Raw genomic sequence first — 16,349 nt, forward strand, 5'->3', positions numbered from 1 at the left:
ATTTCGGCGAACACGAAGGAACGACGAGCTACCTTCCCGCAGGTAAAACTAATGGAAACAAACAAGTCCACGAGGGGGCGCCGCTGTCCTTTACGTCACTTCCTGCATCTTCTCAAAAACAAATCCCTGAGAGGATTTTCATGGCGGGGAGATACAAAAACCTGTATACGTCAAAATCATGTTTTGCGGCATGGGTCTGTGTCAGATGCCGTTTTTTTTTTCATTAATAACGTACTAAAAATCATGCGTTTCATGACAGTAGCCCTTTAAAGAGAGCTTTATAAAAATAAATCAAGATTGACGTGAATTTGTCAAAGAGTGAGTTGCGATGAAATTTACCCATGTCAAAAGGAGACCATATAAGGGTAAATTTTTGTAATCGTTTTACATATTCCACACACTTTTACAAACGTTTAAATTAATTAAAACAAACGTAATACAATTTTAAAACCTTTCATGACGGTGGCACTATAAAGGTTACGCGCTGTTTATTGCCACTCCCAGTTAAAGTTGACGGCATAACTACAGAATTAAACTACGGTCACATAACTTTGCCCTAAATTCCGCTCCCATAATGCTACCGCCACATAATGATGAGTGCCGTGACAAATGCTGAAGCATGGCATCTGTACGGCAGCGATAGAATGCTTTTAAGTGTCTGTAATGTCTAATTTCAAAGGAAAATTATCTTATCTAGATGAAAATATATGTTCGACTGTACCACAAAATGCATTACCTTTTCGATGTTTTTACCGAAAAACTGTAAGCATTTATGAATTAAAGTCTGCGAACTTTGACCTAGTTTCCCGTGTCTGGAAAAACGGCTCCATTCGGGGGCGGGGCCTCGTAGGTCACTACAGGTGGACCGGGTATTGAGCCACTGGCGCCGTCTGGTTATGGCATCTGTTTACCACGTGAAATTATATTTATGCTGAGGCAAGGCATCACCAGCTATTGCTCTTAAATTAACGTGGCAGCATTTTAAACGGATTCCGTTCATTAAAATCGTCTGTGGGCTACGTTATCATCTTCTGTTTGTTTTGGCGCGATAATAAACGAGCCTTGTACAGGCAAATTAGTGACACGCATCATAACACCTTTAAAAAAGCTCGTATTCCTCACCGTCTTCGTGGGACCCTTCGGAATAGTGTTCATCGCTCGAAATATCGGAAAATTCATCGGCGCTCTTACAATGTATTCCGACGCTCGCCATCGTCTATGACGTCACGTTCCTACGCGGCCGTTTCTGCTTCGTTTTTCGGCGAATCCAGCAACGAGTGATCATTTTTTTACCGATCATAGAAAAACAAGAATCCTTCATCACGGAATTCAGATTTGAATTCTGCATAATCAACTGTATAATATTAGCAAAAAGGTGCACTTAACACAATTTTTACAAGCACTTACTTTATATCCTCTGTGAAAAACGACTAATTTCGCCGTCACTCACAGTAGTTGTGAAACTCGTCTTTGTTTGTCTCTCTATGACTGTGTTATGCTGCCCTCGGTGGTCAAATCACGTACAACAAGAAGGAACCGCAATGAGTAGTTGATCACGATCCACAAACTCTTTGATTCTTTACATTTGATTTAGTAATGTATTTGTACGTTTTTATGGATGACAATAAAAAGATTTAACGCCTTATTATTGCTATTTTTAGCATATTGTAATGTTAAGTATTGGAATTGTGCACTAGTGAGAGGATTTTATGTGAATGCATTACAGCAAAAAGCAAAATATGGTCAGTTTGTTACTTTTATTGCATGATACTCCAAACAATGAAGATATCATTAGGAGCGGTGCTATAAATGAATTATCATATCCCACCGCAGGGACCTTTTATGGTGGGTGTACACTTGTTGTTATCTTTTCGGGTGTGTCATAAACAATTGATGGGTCGTCCCTCTGGGAAACACCGTGGCTGTCTACAACCATGCATTCATTCCAGATGATATGATAATATCCAATCTCAGAGGTTGTCTTTTTACACACTTGGGTGGGGCTGGGGGTGGGGGGGGGCTAAAAGCTGAATCAATAAATATTGTTGTCTTGTTTTTCGGCGGCTGTTTTGTAATATATGCTATATGCACTGCATTTGACGACAAATGTTTGCCGCTGTCGCAGAAGCATGCCAATGCATTATATGTGCAGCTGTAGGAGGTCAAGGAATAAAATGGAGCCAATCATTTATTCCCCGCTGCACAAAAGGACTTTATGGTTGGCGAATAGGCCTTTTGCACAAAAGCCATAATAAGGGGCGAAATGTCACTTTTTCCTGGGCCCTCATTAGATATCCGGTCACAACCGTGAATACGATACAAAATCGCAATATAGCAGCAGACAACATTGCCACGTATTCACCTGGAGCGGTTGAGATAATATTGATTGAATATGACAAAAACACAATGAAATTAGAGACATCATACTCATAGGAGATGTTGATTATTAAATATACGAACGTACGAAGATGGAAAAAGGCTGACGTTATTACGGGTCAAGCTATCTGGTCCTCATCGGGGAAAGAAATTGCTAATATCGCTGAAGTTACACGGGACAGCACTGCTGATTCTGACAGCAGTGGGTTGATTAAGTCGGCATGGCAACACAAAGAGGCTGAAGTCTAATTGGACAAGAGCATACGCGTACTAGCAGGAGTGCAGCCGAGGGCAACGCTGCAAGATTTAAAGGTCTAATCCAGAGGAAATGTATTTTGTCTATCATACAAATGCAGTGAAAATTTCATTAATTTTTTTTTAAAAATGTCCAACACGACAGAAATAAAATAAATTAGCGTCAAAGTCAGTCTCGAGGTTTTGCTCGAAATGTCACTTCGATTCGGCAAGTTCCGGTGTTCTCCGGAATGCGACGTCAAGTCACGACAACGTTTAGCCAGAGAGTGGAAAAAGCTAGCAACGATAATGAGGAGGTGTGTTGCATACGGCTGCTCTGACTGAGTCAGCTTACATGAATGGCCGAAAGATGAACAGATAGGACCAGGACCAGGTTTGTGAAGACAAAGCGGCCGCATTGGACTTACAAAACAAAGTGGACAAAATATGTTCCAAGCATTTCACGTAGGACTGCTTTGAAATCTCGGTACACCGTTCACTTTGCTTCGGTAGCGAGTATGTATTCAGTTGTTTAGTATTGACAAATATCTACCTCGTTTTAAATGTAAATACAATACCGATACAGATATATATGTCAGATAATATCTGTATCCATATGATGTTTAGGAGGTGACGAAATTTGGGCACTGTATAAAGTTAGTGTACTGTAGACGCTGAGGTCTTGCTGAAATTCGGCTACGGCGGTGTGTGCTCTCAAGTGCAATATTTCAAATACGGGCAAAATCTTTAAACGCAGAACGATACCGAAGGTCTCGGTTTTTGTTTTATGCCGACTCAGTCGCTAGTACAACAACAAACGACTCACTGTTGTGTGCAAGCAGCATCAGACGTTTAAACGTGTGAAGTTCCGCGTCAACTTCGTCAGGTCTCGCCGAATCCTGTCCTCGTGTTTCATCCGACGCTCAGGCCGCCACGCCGGTTCGAACACATGTGGTTGAATTACACCTGCGTGGGATGTTTTTCGAACATGCCAAGAATAATAAAATTCCTCCTCTCCGGTTCCCATCCCTTCCGCAGAGCATTTTGTAGATTATTGGATGTTTGTCACTGTGCCGAGTAGTATCTATGTTGTAGTTATTTAGCCCCGGCTGTCTGCGTGTAGCCACTGACTCTGTTCCATGTCAAACAAACAAATAAAATACATTTCCTCTGGATTAGACCTTTAAGACACTAGAATGTTGAGAAATAAATCAATACACCTTCGTGGAAGTCATATTCCAATTTAGGTTGTAATTGTAGCTCATTGCTTCTAGGTCAGGAGAACAAGACCTCAATTTCTTAACTCTGCTCAGTACCGCTGCCACTCAATAAAAAACAAACACTGCATGAAAATAAAATAAAAAGAAAACTTATTTACGTTCAACATCAGCACAATAGGATTATGTTGTTTTATAATGTGGCATTCTACGTAGTCTGATTATGGTAATGGTTTGGGACATTATCCGTCCTGATTCCATTTATGCACTGGCTTTTAATATCATTGTTTGATTGCATCTGTGGACAAACATCTGTGCCAATTAATAGCGAGCGCGCATGCATGTCCGTGTCCTAAAAAATGTAAATCCTTAACCTCGTTCGGCTAAATCCACTCACGCAGGGACTTCCACCCTTTTTCTTTCCTCTCCGTTCGTAGCTCGACTGCACTCGTTTGTCTCTCTGTCCGACTCAGAAAGGTCAGGTTTAATCTGTCTTTTAAAAAAAAAAAAAAAAAGTCATTTCGGCCTCCACAAAACGAGGCCAGCGGTCGTGCCGTGTTTGGGGCGAGCGCTTAACCGGGTTTTGATAAGCCCTTGATGAAAGAGAGTAAACAGACAGGTCGCTGACGTTTTGTTCCGTGCGCCCATTTGTACTTGAAAACAAGGTGCAGTCGGTTTGGGATGAAAATTCGTGAGGCCTGAGAGATGTGCGGAAAGCCCCGGCGCTGCTCACGATTACTTTGCGGCGAGCTGCCGCCGAGTAATTGGCCGGGCCGGACTAATGCGTTTGGAAATCAAAGCGGTACCCCGAGCTTTATGCTTTCATTTTTTAAAAGCAGAGAAGCCATTCAGTTCAATTCAAACTTTCACTGATCTCGATTGTCAACAAGCTGCGACCACCTGCAGCAAAGACTTATCTTCAATGCAATATGTATACCTTTAATGTTCCGGAACAAAGCTCGCGTTTCTCTTCTGATAGTGGCCAGACATCCAGATTGGTTCGAGTCGTTTTCATGCTTGAGTGGTATCAAAGTGTCGAGCTGATCCTCCTTTCTTTCTTTCTTCCTTTTCTTTCTTTCTTGCCGTCTCCCCGCGTCAAAAGCTAACGGCGGAGGATGCTGACGAGGGGCTGAACGGACTGGTGACCTACGAGATCCTGGCCGGGTCCCAGGGACACTTTGTCATCAATAATCGCACGGGGCGCATCACGCTGGCACCCGGCGTCAGCCTCGCTGTCGGACGATCTTTCGCTCTGACCATCAAGGCATCTGACAATGCGCCAGAGTCTCTGAGAAGGTATGGTAGCCTCCGCGGAAATTCCGATGTGGGAGGGGTTTTACACTCTAAGGGTTTTAATTCTTAAATTCCATCACGACCCATCAGAACAGAGGTAGGACCCAAATGCAGGAGTCGGGAGACGCAGGCGTAATTCGGGAAAAACGTTCATTATTCCAAGGTCGGGGATCGTACAGAAAGTCAGGTGCAGCAGCGGTAGTCAGGAAGTCGGGCGTGGACAGCAAGTCCGCGGGCAGGCAGGGGTCGGTACACGGGAGATCGTTCAAAGCAGGGAGGAATATCAAAGGAGTTAGGCTTACGGGGTCAGTCGGAGAACAGGCGGAGGTCGGTACACACCGGAAAATGATCAGAGATACGGGAGTGCTGGAACGGGGCATGAACCGCAACGATCTGGCGCCGGACCAGTCGTCCCCACGGTCCTATATACACCGGGGCCAATCGGCCAGCATGAGGCGCAGGTGTGCCGCACAGCCAGGGCTGGACCGGCAGGACCATGACAAATTCATGTGTGAGTGACATAACAGTCAGGGACTACAGTGACTTCACAGATTTTAAAATGAGGCATAAACGTAGACATATGGTGAGGACAGTACTGAGTTTTGCGGTTCAACTCTGGGTCCTGGCCTGCTCGTGTAGAGTTTGCATGTTCTCCCAACGTCTGTGTCGGTTCTCCAGTGACATTTGTTAGCTTTATTGAAGACTGAAAGTGTCACGTAGTTGTGAACAGTTCCCCGGGATACACCTGGCAACCAGTCAAGGTTGAACACAGACTCTCACCCAAAGGCAGCTGGGTAAATTCTCCTTTTATGACCTTATTTTCTTTTAATCTCTAAAGTAGGGTGCACACTCATCAATTTTTAACATCTTAAGTGATTTTTTTTTTAAAAACGTGAGCGACACCACGCATTAGGAAGAAAAACCATCTCACCTTGGCCTTTACCACGCGTACATAAAGGTTTGCAATAATCATTTTGGACACGTTCTAACATTTCCGATTGTTTGCCGCGAGCATTTAGGGGAGGAAAAATCACTCCAGACACACCCCCACACCACAGGTTAATCAGTCACGATCATCTTTAAGAGTCATTTGAGATTTGAGACTTGGGTCTTGGCTTTGGCCTCAAATGTGAAATAAACTGAAACGTTACACCACAGACGTGTAGACAGAAAGATAGACGGGAGGAATAGTTATTTTTTTTCTTTACCGTCCGCTTGCCAGGAGCTCCATCACAACCGTCTATATCGAAGTGTTGCCACCCAACAATCAGAGCCCGCCGCGATTCCCGCTGCTCACCTACAACCTGGAGGTGAGCGAGGCCACGAGGATCGGTGCAATTCTGCTCAATCTGCAGGTGAGTCATTGACTTTTCCCGACCCAAACACTCCTCCTACTGCTGTCCTTTGCCCTCTTACACCTAATCATATCCTATATCGCTAACCTGAGGGTAAGGGCACCCCACTTCTACATTGGTGTGCTCCCCAATCTCTAACAGCTCACTAGATTCGGATATTTTTCCCCAATCCAAACTTCATTCCACAGCCCTGTAGGGATTTGCGAGTTTGGACCCTGCGCGTGTTCACGAGTCGAGGAAGATATGACCAAGGATTAGAAAAAGTTAACAGCAAATGGATTTATTACAAAGGAATGTGCAATACAGACGTCCGGGTCTTATCTAGGTAACTGCCGCACATGAGACGTGTGTCTTCTGGCAGGATCGCCAAAGAAGAAGACAAAAGCTGCCAAGTAACAAGGTTTTTATATCTATGGGTCCATGGTAGAAGTGGCTGCCCCCCCGCAGTCTGGTCCTGGGCTGGGATGGTAACTTTCCGCTCCTGATCTGATGTTGTTCGTCTCCACGGCAACACCTCGGAGAGGAGTATGGCACCAGCCGGTTTTCTGCGTACAAAGATCAAGGACAACCACCAGCTCCATAAGACATCCTTGTCTGATTAGCAAATGGGGAACACCTTATCCGTTGATTAACTGTATAAGGTCATATTTAAGCAAATAATGAAAGTGCAATAAAAGTAAAATAGTCTTCATCCCTCATCCTCTTTCCCCCAACACTAACCCCCGATACCTAACTCCAATCCGCAACCTCTAGTGACCCAAGGCACATATCTTAGGTTTGAAATATCTCGTGCGTCACCACCATAGAAAGATGTCACTAAAGTGGATACAAAGCTCAACTACAGTATAGACTTTCTCCCAAAACAGCATTTATTTGTTCAGTCTGTCCTTAGATGAACAAAGATACATTATTTGTTGTAAATACATAATATTTTGACCAATGAAGTGAAATTTGATCATTTTTCATGGCACATCAAAAGAGTTCTCATGGTACAGTGATGTCCCATGGCACACTAGTAGGGAATCACTGTCCTGAACTTCAGAGTTTGTCAGGAAAGTTCCAGTACTGGCATCTCAAAAGTTATAGTTCATAGTCCTGAAACTATTGGTTTTCCACTTCAAAGTTGTCCAGATGACCATCCAGCACATCTACAAAGAGATTCTTCAGATTTTGCAAGAGATGTGTTGGAGGACTGGCAGATCACAAATCCCCGAGTATCTGATAGTTTCTGGCCAAGAAGAACACTGGAGCAACTTTTTACTCCCCCAATCAAATTTTTTATCTTTTGATATTGGCTGTGACGACGGAGCTGTGAGGGATCTCAGGGGAATCCCTCCAGGAATGCAATAAATCATGCCAGAGACGACTGGGACAGTCCTTGAGAATTATGGGGCGATTATTAGGAAGGGGGTAACTTTTAATTTCGATTTAAAATGTTTTCTGGGACACCTTGTTTTTCCCAACACTAGATTAAGTTTCAATGTATTTCCTTCTCCATAGGCGCCATAATTAGTTTTTTCCTTTACTTATCCGTCCCTCCATTTGTTCAAGCTCAGTTCAGTTACTAAGAATTCAACTTTAATGGCATTTTAAGATCTTTAAAGGCCCTGCACTCTCCTCTTCCTCCAGGCCACAGACAGAGAAAATGACCCCATTGCATATTACATTCTGAGCGGGGATTCCCAGAAGGTGTTCAACCTCTCTGAAACGTAAGTCCGCAGCCTTGTCGCGTGTGTATCGGCTCGTGAAAAGTCAGCATTTACATTTTTTTTTCCCCCAGTACGAGTATTATGTACGGAATTGCCACCGCCGAGGAATGAAATTTGATTTATTGTTTAATACTCTGGTTATACTGGTACAGTGACCTGCTTTGATTCCGCGACGGCTTCCATAAAAAACACTCATGTGTAACGGAATAATATTTGCGGTGCACGGTGTTGCCGTTTGAGCTGCGTGCACACATTCTTCTCTCCTGTCTGGAACTGTCCTCTTTTCAAGCCCCTTCGCTGTCTCCGAGACGACAGCGCATGAAACGTCGCGTCATAATTCTAAAAAAAGCGGGAGTTAGTGTAGGACTCAAGAGGCTCGTATCAAAGGGGGGGAAAAAAAAATCTTAGCTTGAAAAATTACAAAAATGTCAATGTGAGATGAGGATAAAAGTGCAGGCGATGGGGAAAAAAAAACAGGAAATGAAGAATAATCCCAGAAAGATCCCGCGTGGACTGGTAATGAGGTGCACGAAAGGGTGTTTAGGTGCTTAAGGGCAAGGTTATTAGACGCAGCAGGTGTGCATAAATAACCCAATTGTATACATAAAAACTGAGCACAAACCAACTCTCAAAGGGGGCGGGGGCGGGGGGGTGCGTCACCACTTTTATTATCTCTGGGGAGGACATGAAACATAAATAGAAGTTTCCCCACCCGCCTTGTTCTCTCACTCAAAATTAATATCGGCACATAAAAATCCCCGCCCCGCTCTGCCGCCCGTCGCACGGTGTGGAATTTTGCCATGAAATATTAAGGGGGCCTTTTTTTACCGTCTCATAAATGAGCGAGTCGGTTTGGAGGGTCAAGATGCGAAGAGACTCAAGATTCACACACACACACACACACCCGAGAAGACCTGCCCCCCCACCTGCATTGTACACACATCGCACGGGTGTTTAATTTAAAGGCAATTCTGTAGTTCCTTTGAATAGTGGTACAGTCTAGTCAATTTATGTAAAAATTCTACACCTCCAGTTCACATTTCGCTCTTCAGCAAGTTGGTTTCATATCCAAGGGGCAATTGCTGACTTTTTTTTTTTCTTTTCTTTGTGATTGTGCAAAGTATCGAATTCAGTTGTTTGGCCCGATTGCTCGTGGTGCAGTGAGCCATCGTCATTCTAATGCTGAGTCCTGGTCGTTTTACTAGTTTGCAGGATTGTTTTACTAGTTAGAGCAGGGGTGCTCAATGCGTCGATTGATTGACCAACCGATCGCGAGGCAGTCTTGCTCAATCGCAGGACAGCGTGCAAAAACCACCGCTGGTTTAGTTGGCAACACAGTCTGGGCAACGTAGAGCAAAGACGAGCTAGACGTGCTGCTTATGTTTACTTTCGATATTAACTTTCTCTTACAACGACCGCTGCTCCGCCACACACACTTTTTCCGAGCTTACTTTGCATGTGTGTGGCTTTTAAGGGGAGGGACTGGCCTGGTGAACGTGATGGGGGTCAGATGTTGGCGGCTGGCTGTTTACTGGCTAACCGTTAGCCAACATTTTATCAGTAGCTTGACGAGCTGTTGTGTAAGCCAGTTCCCTTGTGTCAGGAAAAGGAAACATTTCATAAATGCACGAGCAGATTATGATTTGCCACAGACTGAATTAAGAGTAATTTCTGACTACTCATGTTTACTTATACATACAATACACTCTGTGAGATTTCTCATTTTTGGAAGCGTTCCACATTCTTGCACCGTTGAATTTCCAGATGACATCGTGCATATGCCGCTGCTCGTGTTCAGCTATTATGAATAATGACCGCTCAAGTCCATTGCTCCTTATAAACGGGGCATGTTTACCACCCCGAGGGCAGGCGAGAGGTGACGCTTCAGCCCGGGCGGCGGAAGCCAGACCGCGTAGTCTGGAACGGCAATTGATGTGGATGTTTCATTGCTGTATTTAGGCGATACCAGAATGTGCCAACTTAAAGGAGAAATCAAGTGCTTTGCATGAACAGTGTATCCAATAGGTCATGTAATATGTACCCTATTTTGACAATGTCATGCTAAATCTTCTCTCATTTAAGAGTGTTTTGAGAATATTTTTGTCAACAATTACGAATTTTCAGGGGCGCTGCCATTTTCGCGAGTCACATGACCGACGTGGGCGGATGTGACATATAACGTGCCGTTCCAAACGCTCGATTAAATGGGACACCATTATGCCCCTTGCTGATTTCTCCGATTTATCCTCATCTGATGAAGAAATAGCAACATCGGTCGATCGGGAAGAGGGAGGAATACTTCCATACAGATTTGAACCTGTGGCTGTAATTAATGTTGAATATTCGGATGGTTCTTCGGGCGGAATGACGCAGAGTCTGACCAATCGGAGGCCTACACGTGACATAAGCGCGTAAACGAAGGCTCCGCCAAGTTTTGGTGGTGGCGGAGGCCTTTAGCCTAGCTTCAGCGTCTGGGGCTAACGGCCGCCTGGAACTTCGGTTTGCGGCCACCACCTGAGCTCGCTCGTCAGACTCTGTGTCATTCCCGTCCGAAGAACCGTCCGCGGCTGCCGACCCGGAACTCCTGGGGGCCTTTGTTTACGCACTTATGTCATGCGTAGGCCTCCGAGTAGTCAGACTCTGCGTCATTCCGCCCGAAGAACCATCCGAATATTCAACATTAATTACAGCCACAGGTTTAAATCTGTATGGAAGTATTCCTCCGTCTTCCTGATCGACCGATACTGCTATTTCTTCATCAGATGAGGATAAATCTGAGAAATCGGCGCTGGGCATAAACGGTGTCCCACGTAATTCAGCGTTTGGAACGGCACAGTACACGTCACATACGCCTACGTAGATCATGTGACTCGCGAAAATGGCAGCGCCCCTGAAAATTTGTAATTGTCGATAAAAATCTCAAAATACTATGAAACGAGAGAGGATTTAACATCACATTGTCAAAATAGGGTAGATATTACGTGACCTATTGATACACTGTTCATGGAAAGAACCGGATTTCCCCTTTGATGAAAACCACAGTTGGTTGTTCAGTGGTTGATCAGAATCCCCTTCGCCGTATCATGGTACAAGCAGTAAATTATACTGGTGTTGCATGTCCCTCCCGAGAAGTACTGTAAAGCACTGGTATGAGCGCCAATTACAGCATGATTCAAAGACCGTCTAGTATCATTGCTGACCACGTCAGGCCTTTTATGACCACATTGTCCCGTCTTCTCAAGACTACTTGCAGCAGGATAACTGTAAATTCGCCATTTTCAAGTACCATATAGAGGCATCACCTGGTCAGTCTATAAAATAGACAGAGATTTAGCTCAGAAGTTTGATTGATGGCGTCTGCGCTGCGGTATCATATCGTACTATCCACCTCTGCGCTATATATATTGATCCACATTCTTTCGCTACATCGTTTATCCCCCTAAACCTTAACACCGGTCAATGTATCATTTTGAAATGTGGAACTCAAGCCAATTTGCGGCCCTTAATCCTGTCTGAAGTGAATCATTAGTGTGACAGCTGTACATTTATCATGCCAAAAGTCCTTTTCTTCACCTAAAACCCCCGTTTTTTTTTTTCTTCTCTCATTTGCATCTCATCTACCAACAACAGAGGATCATTTGCTTAACTATGGCTTTTGCCTATAAACGCTTCAGGCTTTCTCGCTTTTGAAATATTTGAGTAGATGTCATAAACACGTGTAACAGTAAGACTATATGGATTTCGACTTTCAGTACGAGAGATTGAAATGTTCCCACTTGGAATGGGTAAAGAAAAACAACATTTTGTGCTAACCCCTGGATCGAGGGCGTCACGACTAGCAATAGGCTTTTGGCAGTAAATCAAATCTGTTTAGAGTGTAATCCCATTTTTCTCGATACAATCAAATGAACTAGAATAGTTGAAGTATTTAACAGTATTTCTCAGAAAACAAGCAGTTACTTCTCTGCTCTTTTCTGCTTTGTGAAGTAACGTCAGAGGGGAAGCGAACTGATGTTAGCCACGCTAATGTTAGCTACTTTCCTAGCTATCTGCCTTGGTTGTGATGCTATCATATTTATTTCGCCAAAAGGATACATGCTAACTGTTGAAACCAGTTAAAAGGTTCATTTAAAGGTCAAGTGTCATCCCTATAAACATTCTAAAATAGTGAAATGAACAATACATATAACAATATACACTTCAATGTCTCCACGAAAAAATAAATATGAGCGGCGAGCACGTCATCCATGCGCAAAGTTGCGGAAGTGTCATTCGACATCCAAGCGGTCGCCATATTGGCTGCATATTGGAAGCTGTCAGATGCGACACATTTAGCACCCCTGTCATATGTACGCGAATCTTTTGTTACAATATGAGAGACGGTTTACGTGATCCGCCCCAAACTATTTTTATTTTTTTTTTTGTAGCTGTATACACACCTACCTGTCATTTGGAACCCACGAAACTCTCGTCCTTTGCACCCGTGCAATCCATTTTTCACGAAGAACCGGGTCTCTTGCAAACTTATGAAGGGTAAATCCATCCTCCCGAGCGTTCAAGCAATATCCAGCAATGCAACGAGCCGGCATTTTGGCTAACACGAAGGAACAACGAGCCACCTTCTCGGAACTCAAACTAATGGAAACAAACGAGTCCACTTGAGGGCGGTCCCGCCATGTATGTCACTTCCTGCTTCTTCTCGAAAACAAATCCCTCGAGAGGATTTTCATGGCGGGAGTTAAGAAAAGCTGTATACATCAAAATCATGTTTTGTAGTGGGGGGGGGACGCATGGGTCTATGTCGGCTGACATTTTTTCATTAATAACATACTAAAAATCATGCATTTCATGGCAGTAGCCCTTTAAAGAGCGCTCTATAATAATACATTAAGATTGACGTAAATTTGTCAGTGAGTTGCGATGAAATTTACCCATGTCAAAAGGAGACCATATAAGGGTACATTTTTGTAATAGTTTTCCATATCCCACGCACTTTTACAAACATTTAAATTAATTCAAACAAACGTAATACAACTATTCCCTACCACCTGTTCTCACTCACTTGCTTTCAAGAAGTGGTAGGCTAACATGTCGTCGGGGGCGTGACCTGGCCATATAAAAAATCATTCTATATTTGTCACTCCCAATTGGAATTTACTGTAAAAAAAAATTACACACAAAAGAAAAGGTCATTTAAACACTGTAGTTTTAAACACCAACATTTTCAATTAAACCACATAATAAAACTTGAACAACGTATAATGTAGATGGGCTGACGGAAATGAGCATCATTGTTGATGTAAATAAAACGACTTTGTAACACATAAGGCATAACACATACGTAACACTCGGAGCAGTATAATTGCTGGAATTCATGTTGCTCATTTTTAACTGGATTGTGCGAAGATGAGCATCGGTGTCACTCATGCCGTGCTCGTGATGATAAATAAAATCAACAAATGCGATTTAAGAACGAAAATTGAGTTAATTTAGTCGCGTGCGGTCCGCCGCTACCTTCAATTAGAAGGTCGAAGGCAAGAACAGGACGCTGCACTCGTTATTTGAGCTGCAATTTGTTCGCGTTCCTGGCGGATTCTCTGCTGGATTCTGTCGCTTTGCGTATGCCGTGCGCTCGCGACTATTTGTATTAATGCACTTGCGCCCGCTGTCATGTCTTACGCCGCCGCGTGCGTGTGTGTGCAAACAAAGATAATTCCGCGCGCCGGTCTCGGGGACCGCGCAGGCTGCTCTGCGGAAATCCTCCCTGGCAACAAATTGTTGCTCGTGCGCCGCGGTGACTGGAAGCACAACATGGGTTCCCCGCTGCGTGTTTTGCATCTGGGTGTGGGCTGCGTGGTAACCTTTTAAAAGCCGACTTGCTCTTCCTCTTAGTAGTCAATGGCCAAAAAGTCATGAATGCGAATGAATATCTTAATTAAATACATTCTAACGGCAGCACGCCCATCACCCTCCAAGTGCTTATTGCGTATTCATATCCTTCCGAGGGACAAACGTGTGAGGAAAAATGGATGCACCGAGCCTTTTGGTGGTTGGGTATTGATGAAAATGGGCGTCGATCTGTTCAATGTAACATTTTGATTTTCTTCACAGCGTTGGTCTTTTAATTTTGGAGAAACCTCTCGACAGAGAAAGCAACGACCGCTACCGTCTGGTCGTCACGGCCTCAGATGGAAACCCTGGAGGGGTAAGACGAGGCCCTTTATTATCACAAACTGTACATCTGTCTTTTATTGGGAGGGAAATGGAGATTTACTGGGTGAAAATGTAGCTTTGCGTAAGTATCACATGTAGTTGAGTTCATTATTCTGCACTTCCATCTGCTTGTGAAAGGCAAAACTACATTTTTTAATATTTGAGGTAAAGATTAATAGTTTTATCACAGCGCAATTTTTTTGTACACACTCTTTAAAACAGTTGGGTTGAGCCAATTTTTTAAAATTAATCTTTTTTTTAATTTTCTCATATTTACCTCTATACATTCATATCATTTTTCTTGGTATAATACTTACATTACATATTTTGTGCCAAAATCCAACTAGATGATAATGGCAACATTTTAAACCAATTAGGTAAATTAAGAATGTTTGATTTTAAGTTTATTTTTTAGTGTTGATAATTGTACTCAGCCCCAAAAAATATATATATATATGTATATATATATGATTTTTTTTTTCTACTTATGGGGGTGCATTTTGTTTGTACAAAGTGGTTTATTCACTTCTGATGGTGCATAATTTTAAACAAGTTTGGAAAATATTATTTTATTTCTGTTTTTCACAGTGATCTCTTGGTTCACGACCACAATCCGTTCCAGAAAACGGTTCGAAAAGTGAATTGTTCGAAAACCAAATCGATGTCTCTCATTACAATGAGTGGAAAAAGAAATAATGCGTTTGAAGCCTAAAACAATTTGGCTTTTTAAAGCATTTTTTTTTTTAGCTTTTCCTGATAATAAACTGCGTAGTAGAAATACATGTATAGTTTAGATATTTTATATAATAAAATAAATGAAGTCATATATTTATTTTTTGCTTAAAATGTATGTTTTAGTAGTAGAGTACGCCAGGCTGGGAGTCCATCTATCTGTAGCGACGCGGCCCCTAGTCTTGTAAACTTTTTTTTTATGAACAAAAGTGCAGAATAACTTTAAACAAGGAACTTGCATTCTTTCGAAACATTGATTGCGCGTTGTGTCAATTCCGTTTTGTTTTTCGGGGGGGGGGCGTTCGAATAGACAATAACAAAACACGTCGTGGGTGGGTCAGCTTCGTACATTGTTATTTCCGTTTTTTTTTTTTTTTTCCGGCGGTGTGGGCATCCACAACAAAGCGTGTTGTCCGGCCGCCCGCAATATGTTATTTCCGGGTTTTGTCGGGGGCCGTTCGAGTACCGATTTTCGTTCGAAAACAGAAACAAAAAAAATCTGGCAATTGTTGTTCGAAAACGGGGACGTTGGAAAATGAGGCTTTACTGTAGGACTCCCCCACCACCCTGTCAAAGTAAGCATTCAACTCACGCCAGTCTAATTTCCCCTCCCCATATCCTACAAAATTCTGGGTTTGAGTTCTGACGACATCATTTTAAAGTACTCAGGTCAATATATTAATTATAACTATCATAAAAGAAGTTTACTACACCCTGGTTTATTCACTCGTGATGAACTTGAAGTATTGTTTTTTTTGTTTTGTTTTTTTTGTCTTCAGACTGCTCGTAATCCAGAACCCACAACAGATGCTTCTCTGGTTCTCACTGCGTATACTGTCATATAAACCATTCTAATTTAATTAGGTGTCACCTGAGTTGGTCGACTTCGGGCAGCTGTCGCCGTTTCAAGGCCGAGGTGAAACGCGTGCCCCTCTTTTTGCTGATCGTCTGCTCTAAAAAGTCTCTTCTTTCTCCGGAAGAGTGATGGTGAATACAGCTTGTTGCGGGGGGGGGGGGGGGGGGGGATGTGGGAAGCGGTACGCTGAGGGATGAGGCTATTTATCTCAATAAAGATGGACAGATTGTATGAGTCAATAAGCTTCACCTGTGTTGTGCGAGTTTTAGATCGAGGTGCAGCAGAGGGAAGCGTCTCGGGCGCAAAATAAATTGCCGCGTGACTCGGGTGTGCCGAATGTCACCTGCGGGATGAAACCATGTCA

General features: G+C 43.2%; 1 protein-coding gene across 1 annotated transcript in view; it reads left to right on the top strand.

Moving 5' to 3' along the window:
- Positions 1 to 16,349, top strand: part of LOC133509551 (protocadherin-15-like) — a 284,180-nt gene that overhangs the window by 173,023 nt on the left and 94,808 nt on the right. Inside the window, exons 15-18 of the mRNA XM_061836682.1 lie at positions 4,930 to 5,123; positions 6,343 to 6,475; positions 8,105 to 8,184; positions 14,296 to 14,389. Coding sequence (XP_061692666.1) covers positions 4,930 to 5,123; positions 6,343 to 6,475; positions 8,105 to 8,184; positions 14,296 to 14,389 — 501 coding nt within the window. The remainder of the gene's footprint in view (positions 1 to 4,929; positions 5,124 to 6,342; positions 6,476 to 8,104; positions 8,185 to 14,295; positions 14,390 to 16,349) is intronic.

Source organism: Syngnathoides biaculeatus, chromosome 12, assembly GCF_019802595.1.
Source record: "Syngnathoides biaculeatus isolate LvHL_M chromosome 12, ASM1980259v1, whole genome shotgun sequence".
NCBI lineage: Eukaryota > Metazoa > Chordata > Actinopteri > Syngnathiformes > Syngnathidae > Syngnathoides > Syngnathoides biaculeatus.